Genomic DNA, 23110 nt, shown 5'->3' with positions numbered 1-23110 from the left:
ATCATGTGCATTTTAGTTTCACTTGTGTTCTGATGAGCATCGTTTAATTCACCTGAAGGAAGTCTCCACCCCCCCCCCCCTCTCTCTCTCTCTCTCTCTCTCTCATACTCCTCCTGTGAGTTGTGGTTGGTTGCATTGTTATCGTCGCTGTCATCTCCAACAATGAAAAACAGTGTGTGTTCAGGGGATGGGGGAGGAGCGGACACAGAGAACGACACACACACGCATAGAGGAAAAAGAGGGAAAGAGCAGCCAGCTGCTGAGCGTCTGAAAGAAGAGAAAAAGGAGAGTGATTGAATACAAAGAAAGAAAAGAAAAAGAGAGAATATGTTAGCCGAGCTTGGCTGAATCGGAGGATGTGAAGGGATTAAGTATCTTTCAAAGGCCTGAGTCGAAAAACATCCCGTTTTGTTACAATTGCAATAATAAATACATTTCCAAATTCCTGTTTGTGTGGTAAATACTTCTTTGGTGTTTTTGTTTTATGTTAACGACATGCATAGAATTCTTTCTCAGCTCCACGTGGGCAATTAATCACATTCTAGTTTCTTCAGAAATGTTTTAAAAGACAAGGAATGTGTTGCTCATCGATCATGGATTGATCTGAGCAGACAGTCCAGAAACAGCAGTTGTTTTCTGTGTACTGAGCAGAGGTAACAGTACCACTGTTTTGATAAAAGTTTACTTAAGTACAAGTAGTGGTCTAAAAATGTGCTCAAGTTAAAGTTTAAAAAAAGTAACTTAGTAGTCAGTTACTCAGTTACTTTTTTAAAACAAGGTTGGGCTTTTTTTCTTGTGTCATGAAAAAAAGACTGCTGTCACTAAATACACCAGACACCTCTGTTAAATATTGAGATTTAAGATTTAGAAATTTCCTTTGCTAAATGTTGGAGGTCAACACTCATTTTCAGGAATGTTTAAAGTCTTATTAACTGATCCACAGTTTGGCATTGTTTGCTTTGATTCTTGTGTCGTGCTCATGACTCTTCCAGTGATGACACTCTCTGACCAATCAGTGGCCGGCAGTAGGGTCAACGTCACATTCTAGTATCGGCTCAGCTCGCGTGGAACCTTGTCAGAGCAGGTTAGTGCTAAAAAAGCACCAACTACTATCACTGATGGAAAAGCAAAAGAAAATGAGTAGAGTCGGGCCGAGTCGTGCTTGAGCTGTATAATTGATAATTGTTTTCCAGGTACCTGTAGTGGAAAATGTACATTTGTTTTGAAGGGTTTGAATGTAATAGTCATTTATTTATATTTAAAAGTTACACAATTGTAAAAAAAAAATAAATATCAAATGTCATCTCTTATAATGTGTCTTTTTTTTTTCAAATTTGAGGCAAACGAGGCAGAGCTGACAGAAGAGTCCACACGTGAATAAAGAGTAACAAAGGTCTATGAGGCTGCACCCAGGCCATGTGTTGCCATGCCGACCCAGCACACAGCACTGGGGTATGTTGAGTACACATGTGAACATGTCATGAAGAAGTTACTTAATGAAAAATAAACTATGCTCCTGGTTTCACCTCCAAGTCTCTATCACTGGACGTAACACAGATTAACTTCATCCGAGGCAAAGCTCTGATGTTTGCAGCAGTTTGTTGTGAACTAATAAGATTATTCTTAAATTGATCTAAATTTTCTGAGAAGAATGGAGAAAAAGCACATTTTGCTTGGCTTGGATACTTAAAAGCAGGTCCTGCAGCCACTAGTAATGTGCTTTAAAATAAGGAAAACAGGACAAAAAATTGACAAAAGTGTCCAAATGTAAAGTAATTCTGCTGTGTAAGAAATGTTGTATACACTGTCATGTATACATGACATTAGTGTATGCCTTTCTTTCTTGATTAAGCTGATGTTTAGAATGTAAACCTTAGAATATCTCATATTTACACATGTGCACACAATCTCTGATAGTGAATTTTACTTTTGTATTTAACACACCAGTGAACACATAATTAAGGATTCAGGTCATGCAGGTAATCCTGGCATTTAAAGGACACAAAGTTAATATTATTTTTCTAAAGCAAATCTTAGTTGTCAAGATTAGTTTTCTTTTTAGGCAAAACATAAGAAAAGTTTATTTTGAAAGTAATTAATAAAAGTGAAAGCAGACTTGAAAATGTTATGTCATAATAATAATGTTAATTATCATCATTATTATTAGTGGTAGTACTAACAGTAGAAATATTTAATTATTGCATTAAATTACTTAACCTCACCACAATTCAAATCTTGACCATAAACTTAACCACTTCCTACAAAGTTAGTGTTTACAACAGAAAATGATGATACAATCTTTTTTTTAAAAGCAGTTTTATACAAACAGATTAAATAATTTTTGCAAACAACTGTGCATATAATAAATGAACATAAGTGAAGGAAAACAATAACATACAAGAAAATCAATCAATCAAATAACACAAGCGGTCAATCAAGAATCAAGGTGCATAAATATTCATGAAAATATAGCTCGGTATGTTTTTGTAGTATTATCTCAACAATCATGGCTGTGTATTCACACACAGACATAATGCCTCTACACCTCCGGTACAGTAGGTGGCAGTAAACGTAAAACTATGCTCTAAACGAAGAGGCAGATGAAGAGAAGAAGTGGTGGGCGTGTCACTAAAAAACGCCGAGTGCATCCTGGGACCATGAAATGAAGCGCAATGGCGGTTAAGCAAAATATAGTCACTTCTCTCAGTCTGACCTGTTTGTTTTCTTCACTTCTAATTCAAACCTGTCGGACTTATGTGGAGGAACTGCAGTGGGATGACAATGGCTACATATTGTACTGCCCGTGCATGGGTAACTAACTTCTTATAGCGTTAATTAAAGATGTTTGGCACCCTGCTGTACTAACAGGAGAGAGCTAGCGAGTCCAAATAATATAAGGTTGTTCGTGGTGGTGTATGTGTTCAGAGGAAGAGTCACTCCTAACTTTAACGATCTCTTACAGTTAATAAAAAAAGTATATTTAAATTGAATAAACACACAGGAAACGCTAGTTAGCAGCTACCTTAGGTTAGCTCACAACCAACTTGAATTAGCGGAGGTCTACACCTCTTACTAAGACGTAATATTCCTTCAAATGCGAATTGATAGCATATACATTAGAATTTGGTGCATGCTACACTTAGCTGACATTTTATTAGATATAGAGAAACCTGAAACAGTGATGTAATGGCACTGTAATGTGCCAATGTAATGGTCTTCTGCCGCTGTAGCTCATTGCTTCTTTATATTATTTAAATGGCTCAAACTGTCTCTTTCGGACAATTCTCTGTAAAATCTAGAAAGGTTTGTGCCTGGAAAATCCGTATTAGATCAGCATTTTCTGAAATTCTCAGGCCAACAACCACGCCACGTTCAAAGTTACTTAATTCACTTTTCCTCGCCCGATCTGTTGCTCAGTTTTGACAAGGGCTGCAACTAACATTTTCATGATTGCTTAATCTGTCTATTTTTGCGGTTAATCGGTTATTTTTTAGATTTACAGAATGAAATATCGGAAATATCTACCGATATGGAGCCAGGACATCAGAAAATGTGCAAGAAGCTTACAAATCGGAGACCTTGTTCTTATTTATTAACAAAAACACTCAAATTGATGGATTGATTATCAAATATCTTGATCAGTAAATTAGTAACTGATTACACATCAATGTGTTACTCCTATGTGATTGGCTGATGAGATATGTAAGTCAACAAGCAGTCACACATTTTGAGCCCAGTATATTGACTTTCCACTTATGTTGCATGGTTGTGAACAGCAAAATAGAATAATAATTAGTACATGCTTTCATCTTCTCGAGATTAGACGACTGTTAGTCCATTTTTGTTGGACCTCCCTTCTCCTCATCGTAAATTCTACAGCCTGACACAGATCTCCTCTCTGTCTTTAAGTCAAACACAGAATGGATTTCAGAATACTACTCACTGGGGACTAATCACTTAATGATAGGGCTTCAGGTCACTACTAGAAACTTTTACTTTTTTGTCTCTGGTTTCTTAAACGTACCCAGAATCACAACTCATATTAGATGTACTTCAGGTCACATTTAAGCTAAAAGCCTACCTGCTCAAATGTGCTATACAAATGAAATGTGTTTTGATTAATTGATGGAGAGTGGTCCATCTTTTCGTTCAGGTCGCTTTGGAAACCAGGTTGACCACTTCCTTGGAACGCTAGCCTTTGCAAAGATGCTCAACCGAACAATGGCAGTCCCCCCCTTTATAGTGTATCGCCACCACCAGCCCCCTTACACCAATGTAAGTACACTCAGTGAGTCACAGTTTGTGATGTCAACTCTGAGCAGTCATATGCAACACTGTCCACTTGTGATCAGATCTCTCCAAACAGATGTTGATGCCAAATTACAGAAAATAATAATGTGTATTTTGTAATAAGTGACTGGTTAATGAATCATAATTGGCCATGGCTGAACTATTGCTGAACTGAATTATTATAAAATGGCAAATATCTACCTCTATTTCTGATATTGCAATCATTTTAGTTGATATATTAAGTTAAGATATTGTGCCATCAGAGAAAAATGCGACCAGAGTAACTGCAAAGTACAGAACAAGTAAACAAGTTAAATACAAGTTGTAGAAGTTTTCCAAGTATTTAAGCACAGCTCAACACATTGTTACTTTTTTGTCATTTCATCACATTTACTTACTATTTAAAATAAATCTTGTGTATCACTGGTCTTCAGTGATTTAATTTATTCTGTTCTCCTTAGGTCCATGTTCCCTACGGGGAGTTCTTCCAGTTAGAGGCCTTGTCTACCTACCACCGCGTGGTCAGTTTGGAGGACTTTATGGAGAAGCTGGCTCCCACACACTGGCCACCAGGACAGAGACATGCCTACTGCTTTGAGACAGCTGCACAGCGGAGCGTAGACAAGAAATCCTGCCCTATGAAGGTGAGGTAGAGTCCACCAAAACAGAGCATGTGGTTGATGGGTGTCAAAGATTTTCTGAAACATGGAAACATGGAGTTGAAAGTGAAGAAGCACTCACTGATTATATGACAGCAGGTGTAATAGAGACACAATGTGTTTTTCAATTGCTTAGCCTCTCCATCAACAAATGAAGGCTTGGGGTGAAATGGTGCCCCCTGATGGTCAGAATTGTTATTATCTCTTCCTTCATTTAAAAACAAGCCACTAATTATGAGGCAGGTTTGATGTCTGTTTGATGTGTCACTGCTCTGAATTTGACTGATTAGTCTGATTCGTTCACAGGACGGGAACCCATTCGGTCCATTCTGGGACCATGTTGGTGTGGATTTTGACAATTCTGTCTTATTTGGTGGTATTTCATTCAGTGCCTACCACCAACCTCAGTGGATGAAAAAGTGAGTACAGGTTTGAGCAGCCAAATCTTGAATTTAAACTCAACTCAACTTTATTTATAGAGCGCTTTAAGCAGCCATAGCTGGGACAAAGTGCTGTACATGACAATAAATAAAACATGGCACATAAAAACATAGGTGACAAAATAAAACAATAAGACAATACAAAATATTCAAACAATCAAACCAATACTATAAAACAATAAAAATATTAAAACAATAAAACACTAAAACAAGAGCAGAGTCTCATGCTGATTTGAATGCAGAAGAATAAAAATGTGTTTTAAGATTTGTTTTAAAAATGGACAGTGAGGGGGCCTGTCTAATATGGAGCAGGAGTGCGTTCCAAAGTTTGGGACCGGCAGTGGAGAAGGCTCTTTCCCCTCTGAGCTTCCGCTTAGACCTCGGTACCTCCAGGAGCAGCTGATCAGCTGACCTGAGGCACCGAGCAGGAGCGTAGGGATGGAGAAGCTCAGAGAGGTAATTTAATACTTAAATTCACAAGGAAAAGTGTAAAGGGCCTAAAATATCTGTTTATTAATGCAAGGAAAGTCTGTCTGTTCATCACACAGCCGTCGAGTAGTTCGCTTGACAGGCTTTATGTGTGAATGTGTGAAGTGCTGATTTTGACATTGTTTGTGTAATAAATGTGACAGATATAAAGCTTCTGGCACCTCAACAAACAGACATGTTGAACAGGTACTGCACAAGTTGTGCTGTCATTTTACTTAATTACAAGAGAGAGGAAAAGTAAAACTTCGATACAGACCACACCGAAGAAGAGAGCAGGGGCCTCATGTACAAAGACTTGCGTGGATTTCCTACTGAAACTCGCCTTACGCCAAACCCCAGAAACTGTCGTTAAATAGGCCCTGAGATTCACCTCTTTGATCAAGTAACGCAATGAACAAAGGAAAGAAAAGGACAGGTCACACAGTCTGAGCAAGAGATTCTAGTGAATTAATGAAAACGCGCAGGGAGATTTTTTTGGTACCCTGTCAACAGGGATGAATATGACAAAAAAGACGTGAGTGGGAGCGTGTGCGTGAGTCTGTAAATGCCGTGGGATCCGAGCAGCGCACACACACACACACACACACACAGATTATAAAGAAATGGTCAGATCTCAAGGTGGATGTGAAGCGGAGGGTTTCTGCTCACCGCTGAAGCGAAGTGACCGCAACAGGTCATACAATTAGCTGCACACAATACACATCGCGCGTGAGTAAAATTGTCAGGATATTAAACACTCATGTAAAAAATTAATGAATGCAGAAGTGCGCCGCGGCTGACATTTGCAACTTTACGCCCGCTTTTACTGACATGAATACTGAACACAGGGAGACGTTCAGGGGCTTGTTAGAAAGCTTTGTAGCTCTAATTTCACCAGCAGAAAATAAAGAAAACCAAAAATATGATATTTTACCAAATGTGCATGGTGCTGGTTTACATACGGGACAATTAAAAGAATAAACTATTTACTCACCCAGAATCCACCCACCAGGCAGTGTGCCAGCCTCCAGCCTGTTCCCAACCATGCTGTTAGTCATGATGAACCAGACCACCTTGCCACGATGTTATTTAGCTGCAAATTGCGCATCACATATGATTTGAACATTGATGGAATGAAAATGTTTCCTATTAACGTAAACAAATTGATCCTGTGATGGTGCACCTGTAGAGGATGTTTTGTTTTGTATTTTTCTGAATAACGTTTATTTATTTATTTATTTTTTTAAACAACAAAAAACTGCATTTTCTGGATGTGTTCCAGTAAAGTGAAATAGAAATAATTATCCTTGATTGTCGTTACAGCATTGCTAAAACAACAAATCTTATGATTTCTGCACAATACTGTATGTGGACATTAATTGCTTACATGGTTGTACAGGCACGCATCATACATTTAAAATGTTTCTTTAGGACATTTTTTTGTATGGATGGTGATGCACGATTTCTTGTCAAGGAAACACAGATAACAGTGGTGTGCAAGGCATGCAATCTAGTGATTGTTTGAGTGGTTGGCTTTCTATGCTTTCCACTGGTTATCAGTGTGCCTCAGGTTTTCCATTTGTGCTTCCACTGCTGGAACAGGTTCCCTCCCGCCGAACACCCCGTCCTGGCTCTGCCTGGGGCCCCCGCCCAGTTCCCAGTAATTGAGGACCATGTTGGCCTGCAGCGTTACATAGTGTGGTCCGATAAGATGGTGAAGGAGGGAGAGGAGCACATTGCCTCCTTACTGACCAGACCATATGTTGCCATTCACTTGAGGATTGGCATCGACTGGGTGAGATCATAAGCCTTGTTGGACACGTGGGCTGTTTTTTGGTTTTTCTTTTTTTTTTACCATGTATGTTTTTGTAGCCTACAAGATCTGACTAGTTGTTGGGATTGTGGGTAGTAGTTTTTTTGCTTTTGTCATAGTAAGCATAGTAAGTTTTTCTTAAACAACACAACTATAAACATTGTTTCAATTGCTCGTGGCGATTTGAATGACCTTAGATGGTCAACATTTCCTGAATGTCAAAATGACGATGTTCTCAAATGTCTTGTTTTGTCTACAAAACAAAATTATTCAGTTTTAATGATTTCTTTTGTTATATGTAGCAAAGAAACCAGAAAATATTCACATTTAAAATTGAAAAATCACACAAATTGTTTTAATTATTAAAAAAAACACTTGAAATAAGACTCAACTATTTTTCTTGCAATCTTGCCATGTGCAGCTTTACAACACAACTCAGAACAAGCTGGAGTGTGTGTTGGTTCACATTTGCACCTGTAGGAATGTAAAATGCACTTTCTAGGTTGGGTCTTTATCTTGCAGACTCATCTAAACCTCTCCTTTTCACCCACCTTGACAGCAAAACGCCTGCAAAATGCTGAAGAGTGGCGACGCAGGGCCTCACTTCATGGCCTCCCCTCAGTGTGTCGGCTATAACCGTCAGACAGCACTACCTCTCACCATGCCAATGTGCCTGCCGGACCTGGTGGAGATTCTCAGGGCTGTAAAGCTGTGGGTGAAGAGGACTTCGGCCAACTCAGTCTACATTGCCACAGACTCGGAATCCTACAGCAAAGATATTGAACATGTTTTCAAGGGCAAGGTGGGTGTGGAAAGCCTCTGTAAATGCTGTAAGAAGGATGTGAAAAGTATGACCGCTTGAATGTTTGACTCTTTTGTTCTTGGAATGTGTGAACTGTAGATTTAAACTGAACTTTATCTTATGTTTGTGATTAGCTTGTCACTTTTACAAGCTGTAATACAGTTTTTTTCAAAATTAGCAAAAATGCAGAGCAGTGCTCTCTTTCCCTTTGCTCTTCTTTTATGAGAAATGAAAAATACTCACTTATTTGCTCTTACAATATTAGATTTTCCCCTGCTGGTTGTTAATTGGTGTTTTTCACTGCAACTTCTACAGGTGAAAGTGGTGACTCTCAAGCCAGATTCAGCCCAGTTGGACTTGTACATCTTGGGCCAAGCTGACCACTTCATCGGCAACTGCGTCTCCTCCTTTTCTGCATTTGTGAAGAGGGAACGGGATGTGCATGGCCATCCGTCCTCCTTCTTTGGCATGGACAAGCCTGGGAAACCAAATCATAAACAAGAGCTCTGAAAAGTGTCATGTGACACTGATGCTGGATTACTGTCATGAGGTGGTGGGACAGTGTGTCAAAAGTAGTGGTTATATTTACTTTATATAATGGCTCTTAATGAGCACAGCGAGATGAGAAATTGGGGAACAGGTGGGTACAGTGTTAGAATGGGTTTTAATCTGTGAAAGGGCAGAACGGGATTATAAGAGATGATGCTGGTTGGTAGTGTTGAAGTGACTGGGTTTTTTGAAGTGAGGTTGCATGAGTGACTTAAACATAGTCTGTCTCTTACGTGCAATTAGTGTGCTCCCTGTTCAGCGAAGGAGCAGTGACATCAAAAAGAACATATTTTAGCCACTAAACACCAAGTCCCTTTAAGAAAATCTGTGATTTTACATCACAGCACAGAGTTGCTGGTCCAGTACTGTACCATTTAGTAAAAAAACCCACCAGAGTGTTGCGGTGGTGCTGTGCCAATTTCAGCTGACATAGGGCGATAGACGGGGTCACACCCTGGACAGACCATCGCACGCCACATGTACAGACAAACAACCATTCACGCTCACATTCACACCTACAGTCAATTTAGAGTCACCAATTTACCTTATCCCCATGTTGCATGTTTTTTGGACTGTGGGAGGAGGCCGGAGAACCCTGAAAAAAGCCCCAGACACACAGGGAGAAAATGCAAACTCCATGCAGAAAGGACCTTGTTTCAGCTGGGGCTCGAACCCAGCTCTTCTTGCTACAAAGACAAGAGTGCTAACCACTATGCCAACTGTATGGCCTATTTTGTGAAGTATTTTAAATCCTTCATTCAGATTTACCCGATTGACATGAACTTAAAAGGCAGCAAATCCCCAGCAGCTCTTGTGTCACTGTGCTCTTAAAATTATGATTTTCTCTATGGAGTTTGGTGCGGGCAAGTCTCCTGTTTGGCAATACAGGGAACACATACACTCAAGACAGCTTGAGTGTATGTGTATGTGTTGAGCAGCAATGACTAAAATGGGTTTCCTGTCCCTGTTTGCAGCCATGTACTCACTGAGAGCATGCCTGTCTACTGCCTGTTCACAGCACAGGGAGCACAGTCAGCTTTATGCAAGACTGTGTTTAAGTCACACATACAACCACTCTAATGTTTTTTACATGTTATAACATGCTGCTATAACAAAGCACTATGTTTTTGTCAATTCTTTGCTTGAAAATCCAGTATGATGACTCTAAAGCTGTGGCTCGTGCCTGCTTTTGTTCACTACAGTTGATTCAGGTTTCCTCTCGTCAGGGAAACACATGGTTTCCCCAGCATTTCCTTTAACTATAACTGTATGCTGTGTCTTTAACAGGGTCTCACAATCGGAACACGTTAGCAGCAGAGCCTCTGATGGTCCCGCTGAACTCTGATTGCAACGTCGGTGATCGCACACTAAACCTCACTTTTTCCCTCTTTCCCTGCTCTTCTGTCCTATGATCTCTTGCTCCTCCACATTCATTTACCAGGACCAAAAAGTGATGAAATGTGTGGAACCTCGGTGTGAATGTTCACAAGAACATTGCTGTTGTTGAACTGCACTTGAATAAATGAGTTGATATCCACTGGTTTGATTGAAGTTGGAATGTGAAGTGGACTGATTATGTTTCTTTCGATTGAAAGCAATGTATGCAAATGATGAAGTACATTTTGTTATTATTATTATTTTTTTTTACCAATAAAGATTGACACTAGTTTTCAAAGAACAAATCTCAGTTCTGTTTGGTTCATCAGAATCCACCATTAGTCAGGGCAAATGCTACTCTTTCTATGGTGTATATTTAATACAGAAGAAACTCCAATATGGCTGTAATACCATATAACAATACAGCTTTGAAATAAAGGAAAATTACTGAATGTATAGGAAAGAAAGTTGAAGAATACTGCAGTAAAACTATAGAAATGAGTGTCATCACTGAATCATTCAAAATGAGAGGACATAAGGAGTATATGAATAAAATAAAAAATAAAAAATATATAGTTGAAATGCTTTTTTCTGCCCGTCTTCTATGCGTGTACAGTTCAATCAGCTGATTTACTGAGCTGTGCTGGAAAAGCGTGTAGACATGTGGTTGCCAGGTAAGCTACTTCGAATGCGATTTATTCATGATGTTTTATTGTATGTAAATATGGGACGTTGTTACTTACATTTAAACACATACTGTGAGCAGGTGTTTCTTATAAATTATTTTATTTTTTCATAATGGATATGCTCTTTCAGAATAACGCTATTTGTACGGGATACTGTGCTTTCCCATACGCCGCCATTTTGGGGGATGTAGTGTCAAATCTGGCAACTCAGCACCGGACCGTCGCGGGTGAGCCGCGGTTAATGGCTGACTAACTGAGTGACTGGGAGTTATGGATTAGCTCACGTCCGCCTCTATTAAATGATATACGACGTGTCTGCGTGTGTGGTGAGTTGTTGTGTTTGTATGGCGTTGTTTTTGTGAGTCCGGTGATTTGTTTGTGTTTGTATGCCAAAGTGTTCAACCACTGTTTCTCTCTCTACTATGTGTGTGTATGTGTGTTAGCATTAGCCAGGTAATGCTACCAGACTCGTAGCTGAGGTATCCAGTGTGTTTGTCGTTGCTAGGCCGGTCTTGTGGTCTCCTTGTGGGGTTGCCATTTGTATGCGCTAACGTTGACTACCGCACCCGCTATTTTGACGCGTCGCTGGTACGCAGGGTTTTTGTGGCATGTTCCGGCGTGGTATAGTGCCCCCTAAAAGCTGTCGCGTTTTAACCTGTAATTCCATCATTATATGTAAGTAAATGGAATTCAGTTATAGGGATAGATATAGTTAGCTAATTTAGGATGGAGACACCGGTGTGTTACCCAACGGCGAGGGTGTTTCCAGCTAATGCTTCCATGAGGAGGTTGTTCATTTTTAACTTGACTAAATTACCTCTAACCACATCGCGTCGTAGGTGTGTTATTAAGGCGTTTTTCCTGACAAAGTATTTCAATACTAGTTAAAGCCGTACTGGACGTACTCTCACAGTCCACTTTATTATGTACACCTTACAGGTTTGACCAATTTTTAATTCAGAATTGCCTTCATTTTTAGTACGTCGATTCACTGAGGTATTTTTTATCATTTGTCCGAAATCGGGGTCAGATGACAACCGATGCCCATATTTAGAAATCACTGCAGCTCATGTCTAATACTTTTCTGTTAATACTTAACACAAGACTTCATCTTTCTAACATTCTATGCATGCATTCTCAATCTAACATTCCATTCCAGTGGCAGTGATTTCTCATCAGGAGTTTGCCTGTTTCTTTTGGCCTTGTACTCTTTGAGCGTTTGGTTGTACGCATGGGTTCCCAAAAGTGGTTGTTGTTAAAGTATCCATGGTAATAAAATTGTTTGTCGTTCCTTTTGACAAAATAAGAGCAAGCCACGGTCCACACAGACTGTCGGGGTCTGTGTAGGGTCCATGTAGAAATGCGTGAATGACAAAATTGGTCTTGCTGACTATATCGGACCTCTTAGGACATGTGGAAACTATGATGTTGATCGAATAGACCCCTTGGAAATCGGCAGAATCATATAGTTTATGCTATGTGTGGACCTCTGTGAGCACATGGATAGAACGTTATACTATATTGCTATAGAACTTGAATAGGCCTTCCTGTTTGATTGCTGAAAAAAATGTGTGAATGCATTACTATGGTTGCAATTGTGGGTTTGTTTAATCATTGAATGTGTCTTGTCCAGCAGATTCTGATATGGGCATTTCTACTGCTTAGTTGTTCCTGAAACTGTACTCGGAAGACACAAGGTTACAAAGGGTGGCAGCAGCTCCTCACTATGTCCAAGAGTAAGAGTTCCGAGTCGGTGAAGGTGGTGGTTCGGTGTCGCCCCATGAATGAAAAAGAGCGACACGCCAAGTTTGGAAAAGTGGTTTCTGTCGACGTAAAACTGGGACAAATTATGGTCAGGAACCCACGGGAAGCTTCCGCCAATGAACTCCCAAAAGTCTTCACCTTTGATTCAGTCTATGACTGCAACTCTAAACAAATAGATCTGTATGATGAAACTTTCAGGCCCTTGGTGGACTCGGTTCTTTTTGGATTCAATGGGACCATCTTTGCCTATGGTCAGACGGGAACTGGGAAGACATACACTATGGAGGGGGTGAGAAATGATCCTGAGAGGAGAGGGGTGATCCCTAACTCTTTTGAGCACATCTTTACACACATTTCACGATCTCAGAATCAGCAGTACCTGGTGAGGGCATCATATCTTGAAATTTACCAAGAGGAGATCAGAGACTTGTTGTCCAAGGACCAAGCCCGTCGTCTTGAGCTGAGGGAGAGGCCTGACACAGGAGTGTATGTTAAAGACCTTTCTTCGTTTGTCACCAAGAGTGTGTGGGAGATCGAGCATGTCATGAATGTGGGCAACCAGAATCGTTCTGTGGGTGCCACTAACATGAATGAGCACAGCTCGAGATCTCATGCCATCTTTGTCATCACTGTTGAGTGCAGTGAGTTGGGTGTGGATGGGGAGAACCATATCAGAGTTGGCAAACTGAATCTGGTAGATTTAGCTGGCAGTGAAAGGCAGGCAAAGACTGGTGCTCAGGGGGAGAGGCTTAAAGAAGCCACAAAGATCAACCTGTCACTCTCTGCTCTGGGGAATGTCATATCAGCTCTGGTGGATGGCAGGAGCAGCCACATCCCATACCGAGATTCAAAACTCACCCGTCTGCTGCAGGACTCTCTAGGGGGCAATGCCCGCACTGTCATGGTAGCAAACATTGGCCCGGCTTCCTACAACGTGGAGGAGACCTTGACAACGCTGCGCTACTCCAACAGGGCAAAGAACATCAAGAACAAGCCCCGCATCAATGAGGACCCCAAGGACGCTCTGCTGAGGGAGTTTCAGGAGGAGATCGCCAGGCTCAAGGAACAGCTGGAGAAACGATCGGGAAAGAAAAAAAAGCGGAGGCAGAGGAGGAGAGGTGAGGAAGGGAGCGATGGTGATGATCTGGAGGACGGAGAGACTGAGGATGATGAGGAAGATGGAGAAGACAAGGTCGATTACTGGCGGGAACAGCAGGAGAAGCTGGAGAGAGAGAGAAAGGCCATCATGGAGGATCACAGTCTGGTGGCTGAGGACAAGATTCGGCTTCTTAAGGAGAAGGAAAAGAAAATGGAAGACTTGAAGAGGGAGAAGGAGGCAGGAGAGATGCTTGCAGCCAAAGTGAAGGTAAACAATCTCTCTCTCTAACTGCTACCTTAAGATGTTGCCAAAGCTTTTTAATTTGATTCAACTAATTGATTAGTCTACGCTGAAATGTCACAAGCCAATGCATCCAAAAGTCAATAGACAGTGATGTTTTATTGTTCTGCTAGTGACTAGGGCTGCAACGATTACTAAATTAATTGTCAACTATCAATCGACCAATCAGTTTGAATTTTTTAATATATATAGTTCTGATTTGTTTATTTTATTGTTTATTTTTCTCCATATAACAAATAAATAATTATAACTGAATTATTTTGTAGACAAAACAAGACATTTCAGAACATCATCATTTTGAGGTTTTATGAAACACCTAAATTATAGTGAGACAGAGTCTCATGTCATGTGTGTTTTCATCTGTTGTTTTTCTCCTTACCCAGGCAATGGAGAGTAAGCTTCTAGTCGGTGGGAAGAACATTGTGGATCACACCAATGAGCAACAGAGAATGCTGGAGCTGAAGAGGCAGGAAATTGCCGAACAGGTACCCAAACTTTTGATAGTTGGACTTCTACCTTAATTGATCTTTTTTCCTAACCCTCCAAGTCAAATGTATAAATATCTAAGTGAATCAATTGAGAGTATAGTCATAAAATCTCTGGAAAATTCACAGTGAACTTGTGGGTGACTGGCCACATTTACATGATGTTTTTTTAAATTCAGAATTAATTGTGGTTTACATGGAAAACACGTTAAATCGCCTTTATTTAATTCTGCTCAACGTCTGGGGGTCGGGAATGGTTCTGATTGGACAGGGGGGCACGCGAGCGTACTGTCTACCGGAAGAAAACGCACTCCAGCTGGCTACCGGCTTTTTATTTGTCATCCCGGTTTAACTTTACAAACGTAACAAACACAATACAAATTGTTTTTCAGTCATTTTAATGATAGGCCTGCTCTTTAAGCAGCAGCTTCATAATATTATAAAACTTCACGTTCGTCAGCTGACGAGGAGATGAGAAGTAGAATGCCGGAGAAGGGAGGAAGAAAATGAACAACTTCCTTGGCTACTTTACCTCAGCCCACTCCCGTATCCCACTCGCAAATCAAAAGAGCAGTAGTTGAAAGACCGAAGCAAGCACTGGTGGACCCGGGACGTTCTGACTCTGTATACGGATGTAGAATGGAGGAAAAAACACCTTTGCCTTGTTGTATTCTTGCTTTGATAGTTTCCACTTGTTCTTGATCTGTATTGCGTCTCTATCTTTGTACCCTCCTCGCTCAAATTTTTCGGCCACCTCTTTATATAGACTTATGTTTCAAGTTCTTCAAGCGCACTAATTAAAAAAATTGTTTCCGATCAAGAACAACGTTTGCTCCGAGCTGCCATCTTGTGTCATTTATAAAGGCAACACGATGAGCATGCGTTTTTTATTATTACGAGCATGCACTGAACAACCGGAATAAACTTTAAGAAGAATAAAGGTTGACATGATCGTGGAATAAACTAATTTGGCTAATTTGGCTTTAAAAGCGGAATAAACCACCTACTACCAAATTAAGTTTAATTCTGAATAATAATTTTCATTCGGAATTATAGTTTATGTGATCTTTTTAAAGAAGAATGTTTTTATTCTTATGTAAACACAGCCAATGTCCTGCTTTCTGAGTTCTGCAGTTGTGAACACATTTGACCCAGACAGTCTTCTGCTGTTTTCATCTGTATATTTACCTTCACACTAACGGCCAGTTTTAAGTACCAAAGAATGCTAAAAGGAAGCCTGAAGGAAACCCAGGCAGGCACAGGTGGAACATGCAAACTTCACATAAAAGGTCCCTGATCAACTGACATGTTTCAACCCCGAACCTTCTTACTTAACTTAAGTTCCTTTTTAAAAGTGTGAACTTGTTCTGTTCTGCAGAAACGACGAGAGCGAGAGATGCAGCAGCAGATGGACTGTCGTGACGAGGAGACTCTGGAGCTGAAGGAGACCTATAGCTCCTTACAGCAGGAGGTTGACATCAAGACCAAGAAACTGAAAAAGGTATGGACACACTGTGGCTGGCCTCTGCTTTCTGCTTCTGCCTTTTTGCAGTCTATATTTTGGGAGAGATCAGCTGAAAGTCTTGTGTTGCATTATTTGTGAGGATTTATGTGTCTAGTAATTAGGGATGCACCGATTGTTCGGCCAGTGATCTGCCCCAATCGGCGACCGGCCTGTCAGTCAGAAATATTACGATTTTATAAGCCCATCAAATGCACCCGCATCGCGCAGCATCAGCGACACGTGCACGCGACTACACACACATGTAGTAGAGTGTAGGGCTGGAGGGTATACAGGTTCACACCGAATAACGTTTTTTTTCTCTCGTTATGATATGAATTTTTAATATACCGCCATACCGCTGTATTTGATTACACAACATCCGCGCAGCCACGGCGCTGCTGTCTGCTTTGCGAGTGGGCGCGCTCTGCATGTAAACGTTTCATTAATGTTTATATATTTGTTGCAATCACTGAACAAAGCCTGTCATATTTGGGACAAGAGTCAGGACCTTAAATTGCTTGCACAAAACTTTTGATCAGCACTCAGCATTTGTTTGTCCATCATTTAAACCGGTGTGCACAGAGAACGTGAGGGGCGGGCGAGAGAGAGAGAGTGAGGGAGAAAAATTCCCTGTGTTACCTGCTGATGTGGAGGGTAAATTTAAACATATTTCACAACATAGCACCTACACACAAAAATAAGTAAATTAACTAGGGCTGTCAAAAGATTAACATTTTTAATCAGATTAATCACAGGGTAGCTGTGGATTAATCACGATTAATTACCATTCGTAAATATGCCAAAAAAATTCTAATTTTCTCTTTATATTGTTGTAGGAACGGAGAGATAAATAAAGTATGTGAAAATATAAATGTAAAGAACAATAAAATACTGTAAATGACTTGTAAAAACCGACACAAACTTAGTAAAAAATAAACATTACATTGTAAAAAAACCCACATTATAAGACAATATAAATAAATAGAAAAAATAAAATGCTGTAAATAACTTTTTTTTTTAAACTATACATTGCACTGTAAATAACTCACATTATAAACAAAATATAAAGTATAGAAGTTAATAGTTTTCTTGGGGGTACTAAACCCACAGCAGGAAATTCCTCATCAGCACTTTGAAGCACTGCTTCTATGAAGGTATATTTGGTGCAAAAGTCACAAGCACATTTGTGACTTTAGTTTGCGCATGTGAAATCTGCAGTTACATGTGCTTGTGACTTTTGCACCAAATATACCTTCATATGCTTCTACTAGTTAGCGTTAGCGTCAGCTAGCATTCTGACGCTAATGTTAGCTGCTGTCTGTGTCCCCGTTAGTTAGACAGCGACTGTTAATGTTATGATTATATCATTATTTGCGCCAGTAGCGCCACTTACAACTGTGTGTCTTTCTTTCTTTTTTCTTCATCCTCTTTTTTTCTTCCTCTTCTAACTACCTGATTGATAACTCCTCTTCATTTTCCTTCAGCTTCACACAGGTTAACGTGAGGAGACGTGGGGCCCCTTTAGGGAGGTTTCCTACTGAGATGTCATTGCAAATCAACCCTTGTTGTTTAAGGGGGACGGGGATGCGGCTGCTCACTGATGCACTGAGGCTCCGAGTGTCGGGAGCCCCCCTATCGGCTCGGGGCCCAAAGTAGTTGCCCACCGCCTTGCCTGTTCATAAACTGCACGTCTACCCGTAGCGCGATGAAAGTGAGAAAGTGCGTTAATGCGTTAAAAAAATTAACACGTTAATTCCACAAATTAATCATCCTGCGTTAACGCGTTAATTTTGACAGCCCTAAAATTAACTAATAACCAAGAGCGCAGACCTCATTCTCTCGCACTCGACTCCCTTTTTCTCTCCCGCCCCGTGCCAACGGGGCTTCGCACTCTCTGCGAGTGCTGAAGTTTTGTGCAAGCAATTCAAGGTCCTGACTCTTGTCCCAAATATGACAGGCTTCGTTCAGTGATTGAAACAAATATATAAACATTAATGAAACGTTTACATGCAGATCGCGCTCATTGGCAAAGCAGACAGCAGCGCCGCTGCTGCTCGGATGTTGTGTAATCAAATACACCGTTATGACGGTATATTAAAAATTAATATCATAACGAAAATAAAAAACTGTATTCGGTGTGAACCGGTATACCGCCCAGCCCTAATGATACATTTGAACATGGCAATACTTGTCTGCTTCACTCACGCTGAAGAATTTCCATACAGCTGACATGTTGTAGCCTAATCGGCGAGGTCCACTCTACTACATGTGCGTGTAGCTGTGTGCACGTGCGTTGCTGATGCTGCGCGATGCGGGTGCATTTGACCGGCTTATTAAAATCGGAATATTTCTGACTGACCGGCCGGTCGCCGATTGTGGCCGATCACGTGAAAATCGGCCGGTTCCGTTCACTGGCCGAGCAATTGGTGCATCCCTAAATACATTCTTGGCTTATTTTGTGTATTTAGATTAACTTTAAGTTAATGAGTGATAAGAAGTCTCATTCTAAGGCTGAATCTGACTCCCTCTCTTCTCCTTGCTCCCTCTGTCCCTCAGCTATTTGCCAAGCTGCAGGCAGTGAAGGCAGAAAACCAAGACATCCACGAGGCTCACATCAAAGAACGCCAAGAGCTGGAACAGACCCAGAACGAGCTGACCAGGGAACTCAAACTTAAGTATGGAGTGTGCACAGCATACTGTGTCATCATCAGTATTATGTCTATAATGAATGGGGATTTTTATGATGATGAAAAGCTTCTATGTGCATCACACTGTAAAGACTGCTATAATGGTTATACATTAATATACTGATATAATGGTTATATATATATAATAGGAAATAAAAGTTTTACTATTGCATACAGATGTGCTCAGTCTACATATGTATATGTATGTATACCTATAAATATGAAATGATTTTTATTTTATTCTGGGAAAAATGTGATATTATTTTATGTATTCGTTTTCCATTTAAACCCTGTATTACACCACATTTTTCTAAAAAGTGATTGGATTTTCCTAAATTCAAACATTAATTACCCACTAAAAAATAGATTAAATGTTTTATTTAGACATGATGAATGTCTGATGCATAAAAAAAATAAAGGGATAGCTTTTAAATAAACCATTAAGATTAATGTAACCCCACCATGAGCAGACAGTGTAAGCGTTACAAGACTGAGCTGGTTGTTTGTCTTTCATTGGATCAAATGTATTCAGTTCCATGTGATTGTTTCCATCTTTCTGTTATTATCTGTGGCTGATTGCTCATCTGTTTGTCTTTCAGACATTTGATAATCGAGAACTTCATTCCCTTAGAGGAGAAGAACAAAATAGTCAACAGAGCTTACATTGACGAGGAGGATGAGCACTGGAAAATGAAGCCCATCACACGTCTGGAGGAGTAAGTTGGGGTTTTCCTCCTTGCTTTTGTTTTAGAAACTCCTTAAGCACAAAATACTCAGTATTATAAATATAAATAGGTCAGTGATTCTTGTACCAACGTTTGAGAACCATGGAGTTAGGCAATTCAGTATCATACCCATAACATATTTTCAGAGGGAAGTTATCCCTCTGAAATACTGTATTTATAACTTTAGTTGGTATGCTGTGTAGTGGCATTCTTGCTACCAAAAGGCCACTTGAGGGAATTTGAAGCCATTTCCAACGCGTGATGGTGTACAACAATAATGTCCTCCATTGGCTTGAGTTTGACACTTTTATTAGCTTGCAAATCTTTTAAAGTCAATAACAAAAGCTGGATCCCACAAGACCTAAAACCAGACTTGTGTATAAAAGACTAAAAGTACTAATACTGTGACACAAAACAATTCAATTGCTGCACACACAGACACGGTTGAAAAACTGTGTGGCTTTCCTGATCCTAATTCCCTCCACCTCCTCAGCTGTGTCTCCCCTATCTAACTTTTGTGTGACTAATTACCCAACCCATGCTCACAGGTGTGCAAGTAACCCATAACAACCAATGCTTCACCACTGACACACCCACATTCACTCACACAAGCACACAGATCCAAATTGGCCACAACATGCTGTTTTGTTTTGTTTCCTTTTTTTGGGGTTCACTCCTCGTTTAATTTACTTGCAAATTGCCCGTCTGGCACAAAGACATAAATAATTGTAATAACTGAAGACCTTTTTTAAGTAAATTATGTATATTGTAGCATTCTCAGTCTTCGGTAAGACATCTGCTGAGTTTTCTCATGATGCGTCTGTGTCTGTCTGTCTGTCTGTCTGTGTGTGTGCGTGCGTGCGTGCGTGCGTGTGTGTGTGTGTGTGTGTATGTGCGTGTGCGCGTGCGCGTGTGTGCGTGCGTGTGCATGCGCCTCAGTGAACACCAGATGATGAACAGGCCTCTGTCTGCTGTGGACTACAGGAGGCCCCTCTGTCACCACGCTCACGTGGCCATGATGATGAAGTCGGACATTAGATACAAAGTAAGCTGCACTTTCTCTTCACTGCTTCCACTGATGAATGTGTTCACAACAGGTGACAAAAAAACAATAAATGAATGAATAATTTTGGCTGTCTTGTGCACACGAGACAGTTCCCATGGAATTGTCTCAAAGTTAAACACTCAATATGAAATGACATTTAAACAAACACAGGAATTGCCTGGTCTCCATTGTGCTTTCTGGTTTGTTTGTTTCCAGCTTTTGCTGCATCTTTTTTTTCCTCTAAATAAATACTTTTACAGAGACGTTCCTGGCGTCAAACATGACTCATCAGTATGAGAACAAGAAAAGGTAAAGGAGTATCATGTCACATGGAATTAGTTCAAACTTGATTTGTGGAAAATGTGACAGCGCTAGGAGTCACTAAGTGCTTTTATCGGTTTTATCGACATTTCAAAAAAATAAACAGCATATGACCATTAATCTTGGTGTAAATGAGGTAATAGAGAACTCTGCTCCCATCTCCTTCTTCCCAGGCTGAAAACGTACTGATCCTGGACATGGACCTGCCAACACGGACCACTAAAGACTATCAGGAGCCAGTTATTGCCCCAAAGGTGGCAGCAGCTCTGGAGGACGCTCTCAGGGATGAAGATGAGCTCCAGGTTGACGCCACAGGCTTTCGTGGCGGTTTGGGACCAACTCCGCCCTCCAGTACCGGTCTAAAGAAACCAAAGTCTGGGTGAGGGAAAACTGTCACAATCAAATCTGTTTCTTAGCAATCACATTTGAAGTTTTAAAACAAATTAAGCTCAGTTTTTAATGACCCTGTATCAAATCACAGTTTACATTATCAGAGAGCATACACAGGATCATGGATGCAAATAAATGGCTTACTTAGATGTTACTACTAGAACCAGAAATGTGCATCTTCACTGGTCTCGTGAGTCAATTAAATTCATGATAATCATGTGAACCTTTTTTTTCTACATTAATAGACATGGCTGCTATCAATGTAAGCAGTCAGATTGATATGAAACAAGGGCAACAAAAACTGGACAAATAAATTCAACATAACTCATTTTCATTTAGGCACACCAGCACAAAATTTAGGTGTGCCCAAATTTCATCATGATTTATTTTTATATACACAAGTGTCATAAGAGGGAGCTTTCATCTTTTATTTCCTCACGCCCTGGTCAAGAAGTAAAGACAGAGGAATTTGTTAAATCCTATGAGGCAAAGCGTGATGTGTGAATAAAGGCTATACAATTTTGAGGTATTCAGCCTCTGTGGGCTGGATACCTGCGTGTCTACAACTACCTATGACGTGAATCAATGAGAAACCTCTCAGACAGCATTAAATTGTCGGGAAACAAAAAGGGAAATGACAGAAAATGTTGATGAATGTGTATCAAAATGTGAAGGATTCTAAACCGTTACATTCTGTCCTTCAGGCGACCAAGAACTGGCAAGAAGTCGAGCACCCCGACGTCCCCCTTCGGCCCCTCCAGTCCAGGGTCTCCTCTGTATCCACAGTCCCGTGGCCTGGTGCACAAGTGACAGCTTCTGCCTCAACTATCACCAACCTCTACTGCGCACCTTCCCACTTTGGGACCGACTTTGAGAGAAAGGGTTTGTTTTTTTTTTGTCAAAGTTGTGTTTAGGTTTGTAGTCTATTCAGACTACACAGTCCTGGATTCTGCAAACAAAAATAGAGAGAGCTTTAATACTGATGATGCTTTGCAGGTTTAAACTGTAACCACACCACTATTAACTGTGGTCACAAGCTTCTCATTTGGAGATTTGAAACCTCCTTAGTACAACAGCAGAACGGCAGCCACACGTGAAGCCTCGCGTCACTCTGCATGGCTCTGACCTTTCACTTCATACGGCAGAAGATGCCGACAATGTTAAATTACACACACACACACTCACACTCACACTTAGTTTCACAGTGTTTTAATGTAAAGTAACAGAATGATGGTGATGGACGCCAGTTTCTTCAGTGCACTACTTAGTCTTCTTGATATCTTCCAGGTGTGTGTTGGGTGATGTGCCCTCTCTCTGTTTGCGTGGACTCGCAGCTGTGCTGCTCTGGTCACTCACACACTGTTTGTCAGTGTGTTGTTATACTGAATGTGTGCGTGTTTCTCTATCACTGTTTTAATATTGAACCTGCGCTGTCTTTTTCTTCCTCTGATAAACAGGTATGTATGTGTGTGTCTTATAGGAACAGTTCAATATTTTTGCTCGATATCATATCCTTAATTTGTTGTGAGGTCAGGTGAGATAATCGGTTCAACTCTGTTGTCTGCAAAGGCCAGAGATAATCAGCTCTGCTTGGCTGTAGTTCACTGGTTGCCTGGCAACCTCATGGTAATAACGAGGCTCAATGTTGTCTTTATGCTAAGCTAAGCTAATCACCAGATGGTCATACTTAAGCACCTTTTCCCACT

General features: G+C 40.5%; 2 protein-coding genes across 2 annotated transcripts; both read left to right on the top strand.

The window, feature by feature from the left end:
• Positions 1-2672: 2672 nt before the first annotated feature.
• Positions 2673-8982, top strand: pofut1 (protein O-fucosyltransferase 1; the record flags this gene model as incomplete). Its single annotated transcript, XM_083891132.1, has 7 exons — positions 2673-2811; positions 4154-4275; positions 4752-4934; positions 5256-5368; positions 7460-7652; positions 8230-8472; positions 8788-8982. 7 exons carry the CDS (start codon positions 2673-2675, stop codon positions 8980-8982), a joined length of 1188 nt encoding a protein of 395 aa, XP_083747258.1.
• A 2336-nt stretch (positions 8983-11318) lies between these two features.
• On the top strand, positions 11319-22214 carry kif3b (kinesin family member 3B; the record flags this gene model as incomplete). The annotated part of the gene is made up of 9 exons (XM_083890638.1): positions 11319-11410; positions 12721-14214; positions 14631-14732; positions 16111-16233; positions 18793-18911; positions 19523-19639; positions 20588-20693; positions 21188-21393; positions 22109-22214. Exons 2-9 carry the CDS (start codon positions 12811-12813, stop codon positions 22212-22214), a joined length of 2283 nt encoding a protein of 760 aa, XP_083746764.1. The 5' UTR covers positions 11319-11410; positions 12721-12810.
• Between the last annotated feature and the right edge of the window lie 896 nt (positions 22215-23110).

The sequence above is a fragment of the Microchirus variegatus genome (assembly GCF_963457635.1).
Source record: "Microchirus variegatus genome assembly, chromosome: 6".
In the NCBI taxonomy this organism is placed as follows: Eukaryota; Metazoa; Chordata; class Actinopteri; order Pleuronectiformes; family Soleidae; genus Microchirus; species Microchirus variegatus.
This window is presented reverse-complemented; position numbering and strand designations above follow the sequence as displayed.